General features: G+C 39.0%; 1 protein-coding gene across 6 annotated transcripts in view; it reads right to left on the reverse strand.

The window, feature by feature from the left end:
* Positions 1 to 18,233, reverse strand: part of HMGCR (3-hydroxy-3-methylglutaryl-CoA reductase) — a 27,269-nt gene extending 9,036 nt beyond the window's left edge. Inside the window, exons 1-17 of one of the 6 annotated variants that reach the window (XM_019532235.1) lie at positions 16,940 to 17,548; positions 14,790 to 14,961; positions 14,711 to 14,741; positions 14,267 to 14,454; positions 13,678 to 13,789; positions 11,855 to 11,942; positions 11,538 to 11,622; positions 9,326 to 9,431; positions 7,302 to 7,408; positions 5,771 to 5,887; positions 5,317 to 5,468; positions 2,985 to 3,229; positions 2,639 to 2,808; positions 2,175 to 2,369; positions 1,195 to 1,353; positions 900 to 1,057; positions 260 to 365 (exon numbers count right to left, since the gene is read on the reverse strand). In XM_019532235.1, coding sequence (XP_019387780.1) covers positions 260 to 365; positions 900 to 1,057; positions 1,195 to 1,353; positions 2,175 to 2,369; positions 2,639 to 2,808; positions 2,985 to 3,229; positions 5,317 to 5,468; positions 5,771 to 5,887; positions 7,302 to 7,408; positions 9,326 to 9,431; positions 11,538 to 11,622; positions 11,855 to 11,942; positions 13,678 to 13,789; positions 14,267 to 14,454; positions 14,711 to 14,723 — 2,001 coding nt within the window. In that variant the 5' untranslated portion in view covers positions 14,724 to 14,741; positions 14,790 to 14,961; positions 16,940 to 17,548. Of the gene's footprint in view, positions 1 to 259; positions 366 to 899; positions 1,058 to 1,194; positions 1,354 to 2,174; positions 2,370 to 2,638; positions 2,809 to 2,984; positions 3,230 to 5,316; positions 5,469 to 5,770; positions 5,888 to 7,301; positions 7,409 to 9,325; positions 9,432 to 11,537; positions 11,623 to 11,854; positions 11,943 to 13,677; positions 13,790 to 14,266; positions 14,455 to 14,710; positions 14,742 to 14,789; positions 15,726 to 16,939; positions 17,549 to 17,920; positions 17,940 to 18,083 lie in introns of those variants that run through there. The other 5 variants (XM_019532236.1, XM_019532234.1, XM_019532237.1 and 2 more) reach the window with 5 other exon arrangements.
* Positions 18,234 to 20,222: the final 1,989 nt, after the last annotated feature.

Below are 20,222 nucleotides of genomic sequence, written 5' to 3' on the forward strand. Positions count from 1 at the left end.
AACAAAACCATATTCTTGAGCTGCATTGTGGCTTTACTGTGAAATCTATGTTAGAGTCAGCATATTGCCCCTATAGCAATACAAGAGGGGGGCTGTCACTTTACGAATCTATCCCATCTCTCTCTCTCTCTCTCTCTCTCACTCACACACACACACACACTCCCCCCCGCACGCGTGCACACACACACACACACACACACACACACACACACACGTTTAAAAACTATTTAGAAACGCAGAAACAGAAACTAGACCTTACTTTTGAGACCATGTTCATTCCCATTGCATCCCCTGTTTTGGACTGAAAACGGATATAAAGGTTACGGCCAGCTAAACTGATGTGAAGCTTCTGTAGACGAGCAAACCTGTAAGAGTCAAAAGACAACATAGGAAATATTTCCTTTCTCCCTTATCTCCATAAGGGCTAACTGATATTCAGGTACAAATTACTGATAACCCATCATTAATGGTAGATAACCCTGCTAACCATAATCTGCTCCTCCTCAATGTAGAAAGGGAGGCTATCAGCATCAATCATCAGACATAGAGTTCTCTCAAAAGAAGGGCTTGAAATGGACTAGTCCTGAGAGTATTTTTTTACTGCTTTTTTTATGCAATTTTATTTTTTCTTGCTATGACTAAATTGCTGACTGTCCTGTGACATGCAGCATTTTTTAATAATGCAAATGTTAACCAGATAGTAAACATTAATAATGTTGCTCCATTCTCAGACCAAAATTATGGCAAATCCCAGATAGGAACATGATAATTTCTTGCATCTTAATATAAATAGATACAATTTGGAGCTTTCTAAAATGAAGTATGCGCACACACATTTTATCTCCATCTATATATCTCTCATCTAAAATGTGAAATGCTTTACAGGAAGTTATACTAACCTGCTTGTGCTGTCAAAGGACTCTTTGATTACTTTAAACCCTTCAGAGTTTTCAAGCCAAGTCTTCACCTGTGCAGCAAGACAGGCAGTGGGTAGTCTTACAACAGGTCCTCTAGTCATTCCATCTCCTAGAACACAACTGCTTGCTCCTCCACTAAGCTAAGACCAAAAGGAACACAAACACTACTATGAATGACTGATAATGTTATAGAAACAAAATATATAGTGATAGTTTTTAAATAAATTGATAACTTTGAGGCCAGGCAAGCAGCTAACCAATTCTGTCAGGTACTCACACATATTGCTCTGCACCCTCTGTTCGTACTTGCGACTAGACAGCCTTCTGTTGTTGCCATTGGAACTTGAAACTCTTTGCTATCCAGAAAAAGAGGCCCAGCTACACCTACAGGGATGGGCATGTATCCAATCACATTTTCACAGCAAGCTCCCATTACCTTAGAAATAAAGTTAAACGTAAATGTCATTAAAGATGTTATACTGCTATAACATACTTCATGAACAAGTCTCTGTTTTTAATTTATCCACAGAGCAGATTCCCATCCCAATGCTTATAAATAAATCAAACAAGCTACTTATATACTACCAACTGGCTTATCCATACAATGGAACTTGGTTTTAATGCATTTTTCGGTGTTTTTATATTTGCACAGTTTACTGTACTTGTAAAAGAATAGTAGTAATCTAGTGTACCTAACTAGACTGTTTAATTCTTGAAGCAATGCCTGGTAATGAATACAACTACATTTTTTTTATGTCAGTGACTGCTATGTCCTTGTATCTATCCAACAGGAAGTGTTACTGTATTACATGAAAACTGCTCTAAATGGACTGTCTGACTTAGTAAGATTTTCCTTTCAATTAAGACTAAAATTCATTTTTCCATTTATCCTACTGGACTCATCCATAGCATTAACAGAATCCTATGTTAGTGGGATCAGAGACCTACATATAGTTATCCTTTTGTGTCAAATAACCAAAATTATTTAGATTCCCAAGATTTAATTTAAAATAAATTACCCTGTACTACACTGAAGGTTCTCACAACAGTAAGAACTGAATGCAAATCAGTGTAATCTGCCATTTTTGAAGTACTTGTAATGAATCAGATACCAAACTAAATCAAGGTCAGAGAGCTCTCTGATAACTACTCAGAAATTATTAGTATACATGAATTATAATAATTCCGAAAAAACTGAGATATCAGAAAAGTTCCCTTGCAAATTAATTCACTCTTACTTATCTACATCATCCTTACCAAAGAATAATTGTAATTCCTGTAAGGAAGATACTCTAAGGATGTAGGTTCAGGGAGCTTCTGAGATAAAATCTGTCTGCGGATGGATACACCACGTTCTTGAGTCTCCATCATCATTTCCAACTTGTAGGCAGGAATGTGCTTAGCATTGACAAGGTTGATGACCTCAGCATCAGTGAGAAATTTTGCACCTTTCTAGATATATTGAAAAAAAAAGATGCTTTGATTGCATAGTAGAAACTGGTAGTACAACTATTTTTCCAGTGTGGAAAAAGATGCCCTTTATTTCAGAATCAGCAGATCAACCTTTTGAAGAGATATTTCAATATCAATATGAGACTTGCAAGATGCAGAAACATTCCAAATTAACTTCTGGTTTACTTATATCAGTTATAAATGCATGTGACAATGAACAGGCAAACTCTGCACTAGCAATGAAAACCCTGTAACTTCTCTTTTCTCACCTCTGTATTCTGAAGTATACTGAGACATTCTTCAATAGAACGTGGGTCTTTGGGTAATTCAACTTCAGGCTCTTTTCTATTAAATGAAGAAGTTTCCATGAGGGCACAACTACCAACAACAAACGTAGCTTTGACTGATGACTCTGCTAATACAGGTTTTATGACTTCAGCTGCATAAAAACAATTAGAAATAGATAAAGACAATTAGAAATAGATTTTAGGTTACCAAAAATTTAAAGCAGACAAAGTATTTTTGGTTATAAACCAGATCCAGTATTAAATTAATTATTCCATATGGATGTATAGGATCAGGCCCAGAATATAAAGCTACCCTAAACAAAATTACCATTTCCCTCTTTGGAAATTATAGCTTCTTCACCCAGGCTGGATTTCTGATTATTTTGTAAGAGTCCAGATTGTCTTCTGCAGCAGTTCTCGGGAATCTTTTTCTGGATCATCAATGGAGATGTTATAGGGTTTTTCAAAGAGAGTGTAGACTCAGTTTCTGTTTGTTCAAAGAAGATGTATTTTACAGCAAGGAGAAGGGCTAAACCAAGAGTGATTACTTGCTCAATATCCATACTTGCCATTCTAAATAAAGAATGCAAAAAACACAAGTTAAAACGTGTTTTAGAAACGTATTGATGTGGCATTGTAAACCCCCTGCCCCCTCAGAACCTCATACAATAGTTTAACAAGCAAAACAGAAGACAGTATCTAGCTCAAGGAAATGGTACAAAATCAATCTATGATACATCTCTGCTAGCTAATTTTGTATTTCTGTTCTGTATTTTATAAAATATACCATATCTTCATTAGTTTTAACTAGAGCAATATGCTGATCTTACGGTATGCAGATGTAACTAAGCCAGTCATGCTGTCTGCTTTATCCCTGCTTAAATGGAAAAAGAGACAGAGTCCAGTTTTCAGAGCTAATGGGAATCTACAATTCCCACTAAGTCCAGGTGAACTGTGGTCAGTCAGTACTTCTAACAATCAAACCCACAGTACTTCAATTAGAAAATAAATGTATTTAATGGAAAGATAACAAAGATAAGTATCTGTTTCTGCCTTCCTTGAAGGCACTGAAATCTTGTGCACGTTTTCCCAATGAATACAGAAATTGGTATGAACAGCTAAATAAACTACTTCAGTGTCATTAAACTCCTAAATCTCCCTCCACAACCAGTTTGCTCAAATTTTAATTCTCTGTGTGGTTTCAGATTTGTGAACTTGTAATTGATGACTCACAAAAAGGTCATTCTGCAGTTTTTGAAGAAAACTGTTCACCACCAAGCAAATTATGTTCAACTAAACAAGACACAGGCCCAAGGAAAGAAAGAGAGATCTTGGCTTTAGGAAGGTCACAATTTCATTCAAACTATAGCTATAATGATGATATATCTAAGTAGATAAATAAAAGAAATGCAGGTGCTGAGAAAATTTAAATTTTATTTTCAATTATTTCTTGCAATGTCTCTTTACTCATCTACTACAGCAATCAAGTTAATTACCTTATTTACCTGAATCCAGGGTGACTTCGAATTTAAGATGACTCCCCAATAATTAGATTCTATACATGGAATATTATAAATTTATTATAATTGGCCACATATAGAATCTAATTAGTGGAAGGTCATCTTAAATTCATCCCCCACACTGCTGTGGCAGGGAAAGCAGTGGTGGGGGGCCAAGGGGCCAGACCTCTGCCCCTTGCTCCCTGTGCCTGCCCTCCCTACCGCCGAACTGCTGCTGTCTCCTGTTGCCTGACCCACACCCCCACCCCTGCTCCTTTTGCAGCCTGCCCCATTTCCTCCCTTCCCTGCCCACCTCCTCCCTTACACTTTGCTCCTCTAAGGCAGGCAGCTGCAGCACAGCACTGCTGTCCTGGTCCAGCTGGACCAGGGAGCAATGGCAGCAGCTCCTGGCCAAGCCAGGTTGGGGCTGGAGGGACTACAGTGAGCAGAAAGTAAGGGGGGAGAAGGGAAACAAGGAATGGAGAGGCAGACTGCAGGGGGGGAGCAGGCACAGGTATAGGGGCCATGGTGTGGTGGGGGGGGAGAGAGAAGGGTTCAGGTTTCTTCACCACCATGCTGCAGTATCCCCTATTGTCGCCCTTACCACATGCACCCTCCCCTGCCAAACAATTCTGCCCCTCAAAGCCAGAACTTAGCTGCTGCCTGCCCCAAGCTGGTACTCGAATTCAAGACAAAGCTTCAACCCCTCCCCTCTGTCCACGGGGGGGGCGAGGTGGGGGAGCTGATCTTGGATCTGAATAAATGTGGTACATTTAAATGTTAATTCAAAACATCAATTACTGAATCACCACTACATACCAAATATTTATTTTGCTCAGAAAACACACTATTTGGAATCAACAACATAAATGCAGGTTTCAAACATCTACTGTTTATCTAAAATTAGATGGGTTAGCAACTATTAAAGGATCAGTTGGATAAATATAATGCATTGTAGTATGATTACAAAACCCAAAAATGGTGCCTTTGATCCTCAGGAGTCTAAAATATACCAGGCTTCAATGGACCATAGCTATGGCATATGTAGAATTGCTGGTGGCTAGCCACAGCCCTCTTTACACTGGCTAGGTGGTAGAGATAGAAGAGGATTTTTTTCCCCAGATGTGATAAATCTTTTTAGTAGTCAATATTTTCACCTACCTGGAAAGATAGAACTGCCATAAAGAAACATTAGGTTCAATTCTCTTTGGTGTATTTTCATCCAGTCCCACAGTGTTTTCTGTAGTACTGTTCTGAGCAGATGGTTCTGCTATCCAGCGGCTGTGGGCATGAACAAGAACCAAACCTAAAGACTAATAAAAAAGAAGCCAGTTAACCAGTTTGTTTTTCAGCTGTAATTAGTTAACTAATCTAATAACATACAGTAATTTTTTGCTTCTTCCCCAGGACTCAAAGATCTACTTAAAAGATCTGGGTGTAAAGTACCATTCTTCATGGCTAAAAGCTTGTCCAATATCTCTCCCAAGTATACATCTGAGCCAATAAAAGCTCTCACAAAAAACCTGGTTCCTGCTCTGATATGTACTTTAATTATGTCCTTACCCTTTTCTAGGAAGAAGGGGAAGGGTAAAGGAAAAAAAAACCCAACACATACCATAATCATTTTAACCCTCTGTGTTACAGGGTTTGGCTTATTTTCTTCTTCTTCCAAAACACGGGCAAAGTGACTAAGCTGCCATATGGGACGCCCCTCCCGACTTTCCCGAGAAAGCTGCAAAAATAACCAAAGGTCAGTGCACACAATTAAATAGAGCAGGAAGCCAGACTTACCACTTTACCTCTAGAAAATTTAATTACTGAGTTTTTGTCAACAGCAGAGGGCATATCTATGCTGCAAACTTCATGTACCAGACAGCAGAGGACTCAAAAAATACTGTGCTACACAATCTACCCCCTAATCCAGAAGGACTACCTACATTTGCTTGCTACTGCAGGTGTGGGTAAGTGTGGGCTACTTAGTGCTGACACTCTGTCCATAGCATCAAAGAAACATGGCTACATTGCTTCCAGTTCCAGGAGATAGCTTGTAGAGAAGAGAGGTGTTTCCAAGGGTGCTGCAGCCTGGTACAGTAAATTCGCAATGTAGCCATACAAAAAGTTGAATTGGTTTAATTTCAAATCAGTATTTAATTCAGTGCAACCCCCACTATGGGCACTTTTTCACTTGAAAGTTGCTTATTCTGGTTTACTTGAAACCAACATCAAACCAACAAAGCCAGAATATGCACATGTTTAACTAGATCATTTTAAGAGCTTAATTAAATGGGCATAACTGTCTCATGCAGACACATCATTTGTTATGTTTGATTTACTTAATTATATTAAAAGACTCAATGATAATATATGAAGAATCAAAGAAAAAACTGAGACCCAGACTGAAGATTTCAGCCTAAAATGTTCAACTCTGTGCTTTAAATTAAATCTAAATCTATCCAGTAAAGATATATATAATGGAACTTATGGGAGCATAATCCAATTTGAGAGGTATTCCAGAAGTTAAACAGGAAAACAACTATGAGTTTTAAACAAACTAGAAGATTATATTCTATTTTAGCTTTCAACTTCTTGTATTTATTGTAGTCTTTTGGCCCAGGTGCATCATAACTTTTAGCAATGATTATGATTTCATTAAAACAAATTAATACACTGAAGGGACATAAACCAAAAAGGGTAGATTAACCTAAACCCAAGACATCTTCAAATTTAAGACAACTGCCCAACAATTAGATTCTATACATGGAAAATTATAAATGCATTTTAAATTTTGTACATATAGAATCTAATTAGTGGATGACTGTCTGAAACTTATCCCTCCTACTGCTATGGCAAAGAAAGCAGTGGCAGGGGGCAAGGGGCCAGACCTTAACCTCTTGCTCCCCTGCCCCTGCCTGTGCCTCCTTCTCCAGAGCCCGCCCCCTCTGCCCCTCCATGCCTGTGCCTGTACCCCTCAATCCCTTGCCCCTCCCTACTCCTCCCTGCAGCTTGCACTTCAACCCATTACCCCCTCCTACCCCTGTAGCATGTTACCCCTTTTTTTAAAGCAGTAGCTAAACAAAGAAAATTATGGCATAGACATTAAGCCACTGTGCTCTAATACTGTTAATGTGATCTTGAAAAGGTCTTACCTCTAAGACCAAGGACACACAAGCTGGAAAGAAGGTCATGAAAACGAAGTAGTTGGCAAGAACTGACATGCAGCCAAAGCAGCACATGATCTCAAGTTGTCGTACTCCTATATATATATATATATATACACACACACACATATATAAAAGAAAAAGGCCAAATGCTTACATGGGAGCACAACGTAAGCTTCCACATACAAAACGTGTTACAAGGCTAACAGGAAAAAAAAATATTTTGCTGACTTGCTATATCACAGAAAGGACTGTTTTTCCCTTTTACTGAGAAAAGTGAATATATGATAAAAGAATAGCTCTGTATTTGTTTTTAAACAGATATACTAAAAAATATTTTTAGAACTTTCTAAAGCTTCTGCCTCAAGGAATGAAACAAAACATGTAGTTAAGCATTAAAATATATCATTACTGTTCAAACTCTAATCACAGGACTAGTCCCAACTTTTCAGGCTTCAGTTTTCAACTTCCATTCCTCTATCTAACAGCAATAATAAACTTTAATCCATGATATTTTGGACAGAGTCAAGTATCCAAGAAGTCAGGAATATTTACCTGCAGCTACTCTTTCATAAACACTGAATGCTAACCAGTTATCTCACCTTTCTTTCTAATTTTTGTGTTATAATTCAAAAACAAAAAAGTTCCAGAAGCAATTTAAAATGTCAGCATTTGTCTGGTCATAAACACTGCAAAAATGATATAATTCTAATAAAGGTACATTTAAAATAAATTGAATCTTAAAAATGGCAAAAACAACAAAGTTTAAAGGTATTCTTCACAGGGAAAAGATAGCCTTGTGCATTTTTCAGATGTACCAAAGTAGCCCGAAAGGTTTTTCTTTTCAACTCTTTCCCTCCAGAAAAAGCTATTCATATTAGGATAGATAGGACCTGAATTTCTAAATGGATTTCATAAAGACAGGAGAACTAATAAAGTGTTAGAGAGAACAACAGGGAGTATACCAAGAATGGAAATATTTTTTAATCACATTATTTAACTCTTGTTGGCAAAATGATACACTTTTTGGACATGTTACAGATTCAACACCTGATGTCTTCAGTTAAAGTAGGAGAACTAACTGGATAAATCCTCCAATATATCCAGCAGGTCCCACAGCTGAAGTGACAAGCAAATGAATATTCCAGGTATTTTTAAAAAGGTAAACCAGCAAGAAAAAAATACCCTCAGAAATCCACAGACTACCAACTCATTTTAGACATTATTACGCCATATTATATTTATTGGTGACATTACTGGCTACACTGGCCAAAAAACCCCAATAGATGGTTTGTTAATTTTCCTTTTATAGGTGATGATCTGATATGGCACCGATATATTGGTGCACCTCTACTTTAAAGTATTTAAGACAGTTAAATTTTAAAAATCTTAAATATTGTAAATATCCCTTTTTGTGGACTTATGGCTTACAGTTTATTCTAAAAAATTACTGAATTATTTACATCTGAAAAACTACTACTGTTTACACTTAACTACTTCTCCTTAATCACTAGACTTGGAATCAAAGATCAAGAGGTATAGGAAAGAAAAATGTCACTAGAAGTTTCAGTTAAAACAGCCTAATAATCCTTAGCACATAGTTCCAATTTAGAAACATTAGTTCTTGCAACAGCATGATGTAGGCAAGCAAGTGGTTTTATCTCATCCATTTGTAAAAACAATTCCACTATAATGAAAGATTTTAATTTAGTCTGGGATAGAAGCACAATACAAGATCCAACTCTGCAAATGGATATGTGCAGGAGAGCTTTGTACCTGCACACTATCGCATAAGAACACAACGGAATTAATTATTTTTCCATTGGATCATCAGACCTCAGTACTATTCAGATCTGAACAAAAAAAAACAAGTACTTTCAAAAAACAGTGGCATCTCCCCTACTGTGCCCACACTGTGAAACATGATGGGTCAAAAACATCAATTATTTGAGGACCTGAAGATACCCAATACCATACTTCAGAGAACTAGACCCTTGATTTTAATCACTCACCGGACATGGTACCAACACCAATCACAAGACACTCAACAAGGGCATCTAGTGTAAATGTAGGACCCAAGATTGCCATTCCACGTGAAATATTTTCTCTTACTTCATCCTATAAAAACCACAGAAATCTCTATCAATTAAAACAAAGATAAAAATTGGAAAATAGGAATATTTGCAGTTACTGCAGTCCGCAGAGAATGGTTAGACTCACAACTTTTGATTCCTGAAGAATTAGATTGGCAGGACTCAGAGGAAATATGCAATGACAGGCATAACTGGTGAGCTAGATTTACTCCTAGAACCTCTTAATCCTCCAAAATAATAAGATACAGGCCCCCGAGCAGGACTAGGCCTGTTCTTACGTTCTTAACTTCATATAGAAGTACTACAGTTATAACTAACAAAGCAAGGATTAAAAAGGCTTAACTCCTTACTCAGTATAGATGTTCATTGCTCAAATTCTCCTAAGGCTATATTTGTTCTTTACTTTAATCATTTCAGTTCATTCAGGCTGTTATCCCTTTTCTTAAACATTTTTATTATTTACGTAATCTGATTAATTAAAAAGTAACTTTATTTTAGACAGCAGGTGTTCTGAATCACATTTAAATTAAGATAAACTTTTGATTTAAAAAAATGTAAGGTTTTTAAAAAGATACAACATCTCAACACAGAACTACTTTATTTCTGTGCCAACTAGCTTTTAAATAATAGTTGTTTTCGATTCTAAGAAAATTAAGACTACTCTGGATCATAGGCTGAGTCCTAAACAACATATCCCTTTTTCTTATGAAACAATCCATTTAAAAAGGCATTCCAGGTCTCCCAAGAAAAAAAAATCTCATGAGTATAATTGTTCATGAAGAATTCTCCTCTCTCACAGGAAGTTTAAAAATATCTTTTTCTTCAAAAAATAAAATTATATCTAGATGCTCAGATCTGAAAGTCTCCAAATTCAAAAGTTTAGTCCTACTCATAGAAGGAATTTAATGATAAAGCTATAAAAATTATTATAATGACATTAGTGTTAAAATAGAAATTTCAGACTTTAAATGGAACAACATAAAGAGGTCAATGAAAAAAGAGAGAGACTGGAGCCCAATCTGAAAAAGTCACTGAGAACAATCCTACGAAAACTGACAATGTTTAAAAAAAGTAAATATTATTATGATTTATCATTACATTCCACATTCCAGTACAGGGCATTATTATTCACCGATTTTAGGAGACTAAAAATTGTAGGAATTCTCTCACGACCCTTAATTCCAGTAATTAATATTATAACTTGCTTACTGTATTTTCTCCCTCACAATACACTTTCCCCCAAAATAGATGTTGAACAAAACATTAGAAGAAGTACGGCGATGGCAGTTTCTGCTGCTTGTTCTGGCTGGTCAAAAACAAAACTACAATCTGCACATGATCCATAGGGAGCAGAACAATAAGTAGGTCGGCTCCCCTGGTGCTGCTACTCAGTTATGTGCTAAAATGAAAGTTTTTTTCATTCCGCTTTTCGAAAACAAGGTGCAAATGTTATTCCAGGCTGTGCTGTATCCAAGAAAATATGGTATTTATTCATTAAACTAAATAGCCTTTCTTACAGTTTTGTATCTTAAAAAAAGGCAAGGATTCTTCCTATAAATAAAATCAGTGAGACGGAAAAAGGCAGTTATTTAGATTTGCATATGATTAGGATAGGGAGCTCAAAACTGAGGCCACACAGTGCTTGGATACTTAAAGCATGCGAACAAAACCCCCACAAAAATACATTTCATACAAGAAAGCACAAAAAGTTTTTTTTTTTCTCTCCTTTTTACTTAAGGATTGTTCAGGTGGTTGTACATATACCTTACAACCTTTATTCTAATTAGTTTTTTGTCTGTAATTGATAGCTTTACTAAATAGGTTTGCTTATTGTCTTTACGCTAAAATCACAGGCCCAGATCTTGTAAGCAATTCCATACAAGTGATTCTGCTAAATCTGACTAGTTCTATTGACATTTTGGTCGGGCTACTCATTTAAGCATCTCCTAACCTAGAATATCAGAAAGTTAGAATTTTGAATTTCATAATGGAATTCATAATGGATTTTATATATTAACAGACTTGACATAACATTAGTAGGCATAGTTTTGTCCATGCATATCTCAGTTCTCTGGCACTCATATTCAGGCGATAAATTCAATACCTAAATTATAAAAAAAAAAAAACTCACCTGTGAGTTGGAACTGAGTGCAAATTTAGCTAATGCACTGGCTCTGGAAAGATCAATAAGAAGCAGGAAAAATGGCAATGCCTCACTGAAACAAGAGGAACTTGTAAATATCATTACATTAAAATAAACTAACAAAAGCCCAAATCTCTGCATTCTTTCTAAAACAGAGGGGAAACATTTTTGAAGAGGGAGCTACATACATTAATCTATCAATTATAGAGTTCTAAATAATTTAGATCAGAAAAACTCTTACATCATTTTAGAATGAAAAAAAGTTCAATTTTTCTTTTAAAAACCTAAAAACACATAATACTTACTTCAAGCCTGTCAGTTCTTTATCCAGGAAGTGAATTACCACTGTACTAAAAACAAAACTTGAAAAGATTGTGAAGAGGCCAGCAATACCTTTAAGAAAAAAAATACTGAAAGTCACACCTTTAGACGCCAGCTAAGACAAACATGAAAAGTCAAACAGCTTACAATATAATTTTCAACTCTGTCAAAAGGTATTTTTTCCAAAAGATTCTAGAGTCCGAGTCTTCTCTTTTGCAAGAATAAGCAGTTCTCCAAGACTCAAAAGTATTTTAGTGCTACTGTAACCCAGGGTATTTATTTGATATTCCGCCCCTTTTGAGCACCAAGGCAATTCCAGCTAATTCTACATTTGCAAAGGATGATTTGTTTCATACTATATGTTTCATACATACATATGTTTCATACTATAACATACTATAACCTAGAGAAGACAGAAACCAGTTTAAAAACTAAAGGCTAAATTTAATGCAGTAAGGGTTTTTTCTCAGCTGCAGCATACAATGAATACTCATGAGAAAAATACCACTTTTTCTTGTTATTAGAGAGCAAGACCTATTCAGAATGTCAAGTTGGGTGCTTACTGGGAAAACCTAAAACATAAGAGTGAAAATCATTTATGAAATTACTACTGCAGTAAAATCCCATTGTGATCAGAACCTCACACAGATCCAAATAAGGGCCACTAAGTTGGTTAAGGAATGGAAACTTTTTTCTATGAAAAATATTAAACAAGCTTGGCCTGTTTGGCTTAACCAAAAAAGAGATGATGAAAGACAAAGCAGAGCTGTACCTTATAGATTGGTCTGTTAGGTGCAACTCTTCCCTACCTTCCGTCTGACTGCAGACTGACATAGCTAAATATCTCCCTTTTAAAACAGAGATGGAAAGGGCATGTGATTACTCTTTACATATATGTTTGTAGGGTAAATATTCAGGAAGCAGAAGGACTTTTTAGGCTGAAAAATTATGCTACCACAAGGCCAAATGGCAACAAACTGGAAACTATAAGAAAATTTCTAACCAAAGGAATAAAGTTTTAGAATAGTCTTCTGAGTCAATTAGATGGACAAAGGAACCTGAATTGCTTTATAACTGAACTAGATAAGTAAATGGTAGGGTTAGTATGATATATGGCAAGACAGAGACTTATGGCTCAACAGTGTGTCTCATACAGAAGCCATATTCTCAATCCCAGTGTTGGGGCATAACATCTAAGCTGTAAAATCTTTAAAATACAGATTTAAAAATGCTGGTTAATTAAAAACAAAACCTTCCAAAGGAGATCCTTCTATAAATAAAATCTATTTTTTTATGGTAAGTATAGGAAGGAAAGGTGATATGTGAAATCTAGTCTAAGAAAAAACGTATTTGGCTTTGGCTTGTTTTACTTTAATCCAGTAGTTAGTCAGTCTTTTACCATGAATATTTACAAATTTGTTTCTTTTGCAATTCAAGTCATTTCAGTATGGGGAGACTGCTGGTGTACAAACTTCTGATAAACTGGGATTCAAATGTTAATGTCATCTTTTTAATTATAAAAAAACAAACAAACCCCAGAACCATGTTTTAATGAAGCTTAAAATTAAGATTACTGCTACATTTAAACAAAATAAAATATCCAGAAAAATTCAAATACAGATCTCCTGGCTTCTCACTAACAGAAAAGAAAAGAACATCAGCTACTCTGATTTCTCAGGATGGCCAAACTAAAAAAGTTGATCTCACTATACATGTAAGTATTTATAATCTAATATTCACTATCATTCTACAAAGAAATAAAAATCAATAAATATATAAATAATAAATACAAAATGAGATACAATACCTAAAATATATTTTGATCCAAGTTGCCTTAGATTCTGAAACTGGAAGTAAATGTAAAGGATTGCTATACAGCGTGTGATTGTCAGGATTATAATATCGCTGCTCAAAACATCCTGTTTAAAATAAAAACAGCTTTAGTTGGCTTTCATGTTAAAATCAGATGACTGCTTAACAATCAGAAGTACCACACGTAAGGCTATTAAAAAAAACCATGGAATTTTACCGTAATACAGCAAGGACTTACCTTTTATCAAGTATTCAAAAATTTTAAATATTGCAAAAATATTGAAGTATTAATGCCAAGTCTCTGTGATCTAGCAAGTATATTATGATTAAAAACTCAATTAAACAAAGACCTACTGTATCATACTGTCAAACACCTGCTCATAGAACTATAAACTTCCAAAAACAGGGAAATGATGTGGACATTTTTTTTTAGCAGCTAGCATGAGAATTACTTTATTTCTAATAATGCAGTAAGATTCCTCAGCATCTGCCTCAACTGTATGAGAAAAAAAATCATTATTTTAAACAGAGAAGTTGCAGATAATTAGTATACCAACTATACAAAGCAATTTTAAAATTCTTACTTCTTCAAACTTTGGGCACTCATAATTCCAGCCACAGATCTTATCATTGCCTGTAAACATCTTCATAGACATCATACAAATGGTTAATGTCACAGTCCCAACAATGACTTCCCATGGATGAGAGGCAACAAAAAGTCCATGCATTCGAAAGAGCCTAGACAGCATTTTCATGTTTGTTTGTCTTATACCTAGAACGATATGCAATATAAGAATATTTAACACAGATAAGTGAAAGACATGGAAAAAATGAGAAAGATCTGTAACTTCCTCCAAGCTATTTTCCATCAGCTTTGTTTAATCTTATTAAAAAAAAATCTTAGCTCCATCACCTTACCTTCTAATTTAAAACAATGAATTTATTTCTACTGTCCCCAAAAAACATTTACCAATCTGTTCTACAGCTGCCTCAACATGCAAAGAAAAAAAAATACCCCAAAACCATACGTGGCTTTTCCATCCCAACTTGTCCAGGCAACATACTATCACTTTCCTATCCTCCTCCAAGCACCTACTTGAAATCCCTGGATTTCTTCTTTTCCTATCTCTTCTATCCTCCGTAACTATTTATGAATTACTCTGGCCTTCCCTCTAGTCAGTTCTGCTCTGTAATTACTTCCTCTGACTTCTGCTCTGCCCTCAAAAAGTCAATTGTTCCAACTTGTACATGCAAGGGCTATGAAATCTCCAGACTCTGCCTACAATTTAGATTTCTGTGTTAGTAATAGTTAGTTAGTGTAGACCAACCATGAACATTTTAAACACTAGGTCAATTAACTCTGCTTAACCAAAGATACCACATGCAAAATATAATATATGTCCTATGCTATTACTCCCATTAAAGCTATTATGGTATTGGGAGATTTTCACAAAAAATGGTAAGTCCACAAGAGGCCTTAAGTTCTTACTGCAGCGTCTTCTTTTTCAATATTTCTTTGGGGGACTCTTAGTTTTAACAGACCCTTAACAAGGCTCCTGGCTTGACTTCTTCAATATACTATCTCATTCCCTCCACGTAGTTTTAATGATTATTTTTATACTTATGACCAAACTGACCTATCAGAGTTTTCATCATGCATCCACACCTCAAAAACCTTGACATCTTATTTACACTTCAAACATCAACCCCCTTATTAACTTGTCTATCAGTTCCCTGCATTTTCCCCACCCAACCCTATAACTTTAATGCTATTTTGACTCTTCCTTTTTTCATTCCTCTTCTGCATGCAGGCATTCTACCATTTTATCTTCATTTCTCCTGTTAAAACCTGGACCATTTGCACCTCTACTACATTCAATCTGCTCTAGCCTACCTGCCTCACACCATGCCTATCATTTCAGATCAATTTAAAAGCAATCCCAAAACCCTTGAAGGTGGCATGGCAGATTGACACATTAGAGACTACCTGGTTCAGAGAAGCATAAGCTTTCATAGGTATCAGCATCTAATGAAATAGGCTACATTATTCTCCAAGGTCCACCCTGCCCTGCCTTCTGCTTGACTTCAGACTAACATGGTTAACCACCTTTCTGAAGACTGTCAAAATGAAATGGTGGTGGTGTTACTGAAGTCAATGGCAGAAATTTTACCAACTTTGATAGTCAGAATTTCATCCCTGTTCTTCATAAGGATGAAGGTTAGCAACAGTCCTGAACCTTCCTATCATAATTTCCACTTTTCTAAACAAATAACAATTACTGACATTTTTGAAAGCCGATTTTACTTCATATACTAATTTTAGATGCCTAAAAGTAAAGCTAACAAATATACCAATGTAAAATTACTTTATTTAAATCTATTTGGAAACAAATGTATTCATTTGATTGGGAAAATAAATGCACAAAATATTTAGTATTTTGGAAAATTAGTTATTGATATGAAACATAAAGATACTTAACTACTGACACTGGTTAAAAATAATTACATCAGCCAATGACAGGCTCCCATTTGTAACCCAATAATTTTTTAAGAGTATTATTAACTATTTATCTGCCTGGAAGCAGCAGCTTTCACTGAATAAAGACATTTAGCTTCTTTTAAGAAGAACTTTAATACTGCATACTTAGTGGATTAAAATGAAAAACATTTGTAACAACTTTACAAGCACAGACGCCTAATTCTCTTTAAACAGGAAAACATAATAATAAAGTGAATACAACTATGCTTACTATTGTTGCATAAGGTGATGGGGCTCTACTGCATTTCTGATGACTTAGAACTATAAATCTTATAAAGTCTAGCGCCTTCCAGCTTGCCCTCATTTCCCACAGCAAGATCTATTTTCTCAGCACAACTGTACTTCCTAGTAAGCTGACAAGTCCACTGATCCTAATTCATTCTCTGAAAAGTGGCATATAATAATCTTCCTTCAAGTACTCCGTCCTCGTGCACGGCGCCCCAGGGACACCGTGCAACAACAAGGGGGCCCTGCAGAGAGTCTGTCAACTGTCCACGCAGCAACATTAAATTCCAGCAGTGTAAGAAGGCAGCCAGGCATCTGGAGTCACTTCTGTACATAGGGGCACTTGCAACAGTTGCCACCACTGCTGCCAAGCTTGCATGGCTGCAGCAAAAGCCATTACTCATTCAATTTAACCAGAACATCAAAAAGCACTTACGAAATGCAAAAACCTCCAGCTGCCTTGGCCAAACATGAAGTTTACAAGCCTACTTACAAAAACACAGGCTCCTGCAACCTTCTCAAATCCAAGAGAGAATTAAGGGACGAAAAAAGGAAATGAAAACACACATTAAATACTTCAAAACTGTAGCTGGCCAAAAATCGCAGTGACCTGCAAGGAAAGAGACTATGTGCCACTTAATCAAGAGCCGGGGGACAAAAAAAACAAAACAAAAAAAACCCAATAGCATCTTATTAAACCATCAAAATAACATCCCATCAAGCCAGCAGTAATCTCCCTAAGAACCATCCAGTCAGGTTGCCTCTCCAATTTCGTCACCTCTAAGCCCAAGTAAAATTGCAGTCAAGCACAATAAGCACTAAGAGGTAAGCACCCAACTAACTTAATCCCATCGTTATTACAGTGATGATGACATCCCTAGGTGTCCCCCAAGCTGCTTTCAGGGTGGATGTACAGCCACTGACTGGTATGACTACTGTTGCCCTTCCTCTACTTCTCCAGTCCTACCTCTTTCAACACCCAAGGCATCTGGCTGTGCTACGCACGGTTCACTACAATCAGTCATTTTTCAGCACCCTACAAAGGTTTGCAGGAGATGGATGCACCTTTGAGTCCCGGGGTGAGAGACCCCCCACTCCCTTCCCCTGCACACCAGGGCCGGGAGACCCGCCCCGCAAGGCAAGTTCTTTCTGTGGTTTCAGACGAGGCCCCAGGGAAAACAAACCGACGCCCCGCAGATGGGGCGATCCGAGCGGTGCCCAAAGCGATGCTCAGGCGGCCCCGCCCACGCAGCAGCAGCTGCACGGGCCGGGCAGAGGCGAAGTGCCCGGAGCCGGGGCGGGCGGCCGAGAGCCAGCAGGGCAAGGGCCGCCCCGGCCTCCCGCATTGTGTCCTGCACAGCCGCCGGAACCCGTCCTCCTGCGCGGCGCCCCGGGGATAAGGGGGAGCGGAACCAGCCCATCTCCCCCAGGGGCGGGAGGCTCCTCTCAGCCGCTCGGCCGCGGCCGGACCCACCCAACGGACGCACCGTTACCTCACCCCCTTCGAGCCCTTCCGCCAGGCCGCGGGCGCAGCCCGGCCCCGCCCGGCCCTACACGTCCCGGAGCGCAGAAGGCCCCAGTCGCAAAGCGGCTGCCCGCAGCGCGCCTGATGGGAACGGCGGCCATGCCGCACTCACCGCCCGCAGGCCCCAGCGTCGCGCCCTGCTACCAGCCGCTGCCGCTGCCGCCGCCTGCTCCGCCTCGCCCCGCTCGTGCCGCAGACTGGGGCGGCCGCTGGCGCCGCGACAAGGACACCCGGGGCGCGACACCCTGGCGGCCGCCATCGCCCGATCGCGCAGCCAATCGCGAGCGCCGGGGCCGCCCCGCAGACCGCGCGTCACCGTCCGTTGCCCCGGCAACCGGCCGGCGAAGCTGCACGGCGCTAGACAGATCAGGAGCGGGGAACGCGCCATCTCGCCATGGGGCCGCCGACCAATGGGCGGTGGCGGTGCCCGCCTCGTATTTTCTCATTGGCCGAGAGGATGCCTCTATGCAAAGAAACCGCATCTAAGGAGGTGCGGGCTGGCCTCGGGCTGCCTGACCTGAGGGCTGGGAGCGGCGTGCTGCGCTGCCGGGGGCTAACCCGAGAGTCCTGCTCTGCGTGGGGATAGGCACATGCCACACGGCTGAGCTTTTCCGGGGGCATCTGAGAGGGGGCTAAGTCACAGGTGCTGCCCTGCCCTCCCCTCCTGGCTTCACACTACTGCAGCTAGCTGCTTCTTTACAAGGCTCCCTGGCACCTGAGCTTCCTTGCCAATGTCTTTGAAGTGTTTGATGGGACATATCTGCCCAATGGAGTGACACAGCACTGTTTTGGGGGTTATGCCATGCGAGCACATCTCACTACAGCCCAGTCACCTCGTGATGTAACATCTCAACATGGTTAGACAAGGTTCTTTGGGCAAATGCAGTATTTTTTATTAGACCAACTAAACAATTGGAAAAATTATTCCTTGCAAGCTTTCGGGCACAAACAAAAAACAATTTTTCAAACTATTTAGTTGTTCTAATAAAAGATACCACACATACCCAAAGAACCTTGTCTTGCCTATGTCCTTAGGCCAACAGGGCTACAAACAACAACCGCACTGCAACATGGTTATACTTCAGAGACACTTTCGAACCCCGTACTCTCTCATCCACAGAAAGTGTACTGCCCTTTGGGACTTGGGGTGATGTATGGACTGCCAGGGCAGGCAGCCAAAAACATTTTGCAAAGCTACCTAATGCCCATTCTCTGCCCTTCATACGTGCAACTCTTGTCCTCTTCCCCCATGAAGCAAGTGAAGGCTACTTGGAACCAGGTAGGTGGCTTCCTGCAGTGGTGGTTCTTTGTGTACTGAACCAGATGTAACATAACTCTCCTTCATGTCTTGGTGTAGCCTATTTAGGTCATCTCTTGTTAGCCTTTAGTCTCATCTCCCCTTGCACCTTACTCTCGTGTTAGGAATCATGTAGCCAGAGTCTTTAACTTCTCTTTGCTCTGGATGGCCCATAGTACCTTTTTTCACCAGCAGCCAATACTCTCGCATTCCTGTATCTGATATATTTAAAGAACTGCCTGCAGTCTGCCTTTAAATCTTTGACTAAACCAGTGGCCATAGTAAGTGGAAATTTGTCTCGGGATTTGAATTATCGTGAGGCTCATATTCTGCATGAGTGTCTATCAAGCAGAGAAAATATGTAAAAAAAAACCTGATGAGCATATGTTGCAGGGTGTACTGTGGCAGTTCAGAGGAAGAGAGTCATAACAGCACATTACTACAATGATGGCCATTTATCTCAAGGTACAGAATAGGATGATTAGCCTTGCCAGAGCCAGTGCACAGGGCAGTCTGGCAAACACCCTGCTAGACTGGCCCCTGAGTGCTGGCTCCAGGGCTGGGGTGTGCTGCAGGCAGTGTACAGGGCAGGACAGCACATGAAGTTAGCACAAGTTGCATACTGTCCTCTTCTGGGCAGCCTTCTGTGACAGTTCTGGCATGACTCAATTCAGACCATCCCTGGAGCCAGCACTGTAGGATCTGTTCAGTGGAGCACAGCATGCAGCACTCACCCCACAGTCCCCCCCCGCCAAGTCACAAGCAGAATGTGTGGTGCCAGTTCCAGCCCAGGTGCCAGACCAGCTCTACATGCCACAAGCAGCATGCAGGATCTGTCTGAGACCCGTGGGCTAGCTGCTAGATCATACAGCTCCACAGGCTGGATCAGTGTTTGGTATCTGTGGTATAGGTGTTAGAAATATTATTAAAAATGCATTATCAATAGCAGATTTA

This window comes from Crocodylus porosus, unplaced genomic scaffold (assembly GCF_001723895.1).
Source record: "Crocodylus porosus isolate Cpor-Errol unplaced genomic scaffold, CroPor_comp1, whole genome shotgun sequence".
NCBI classification, from domain to species: domain Eukaryota; kingdom Metazoa; phylum Chordata; order Crocodylia; family Crocodylidae; genus Crocodylus; species Crocodylus porosus.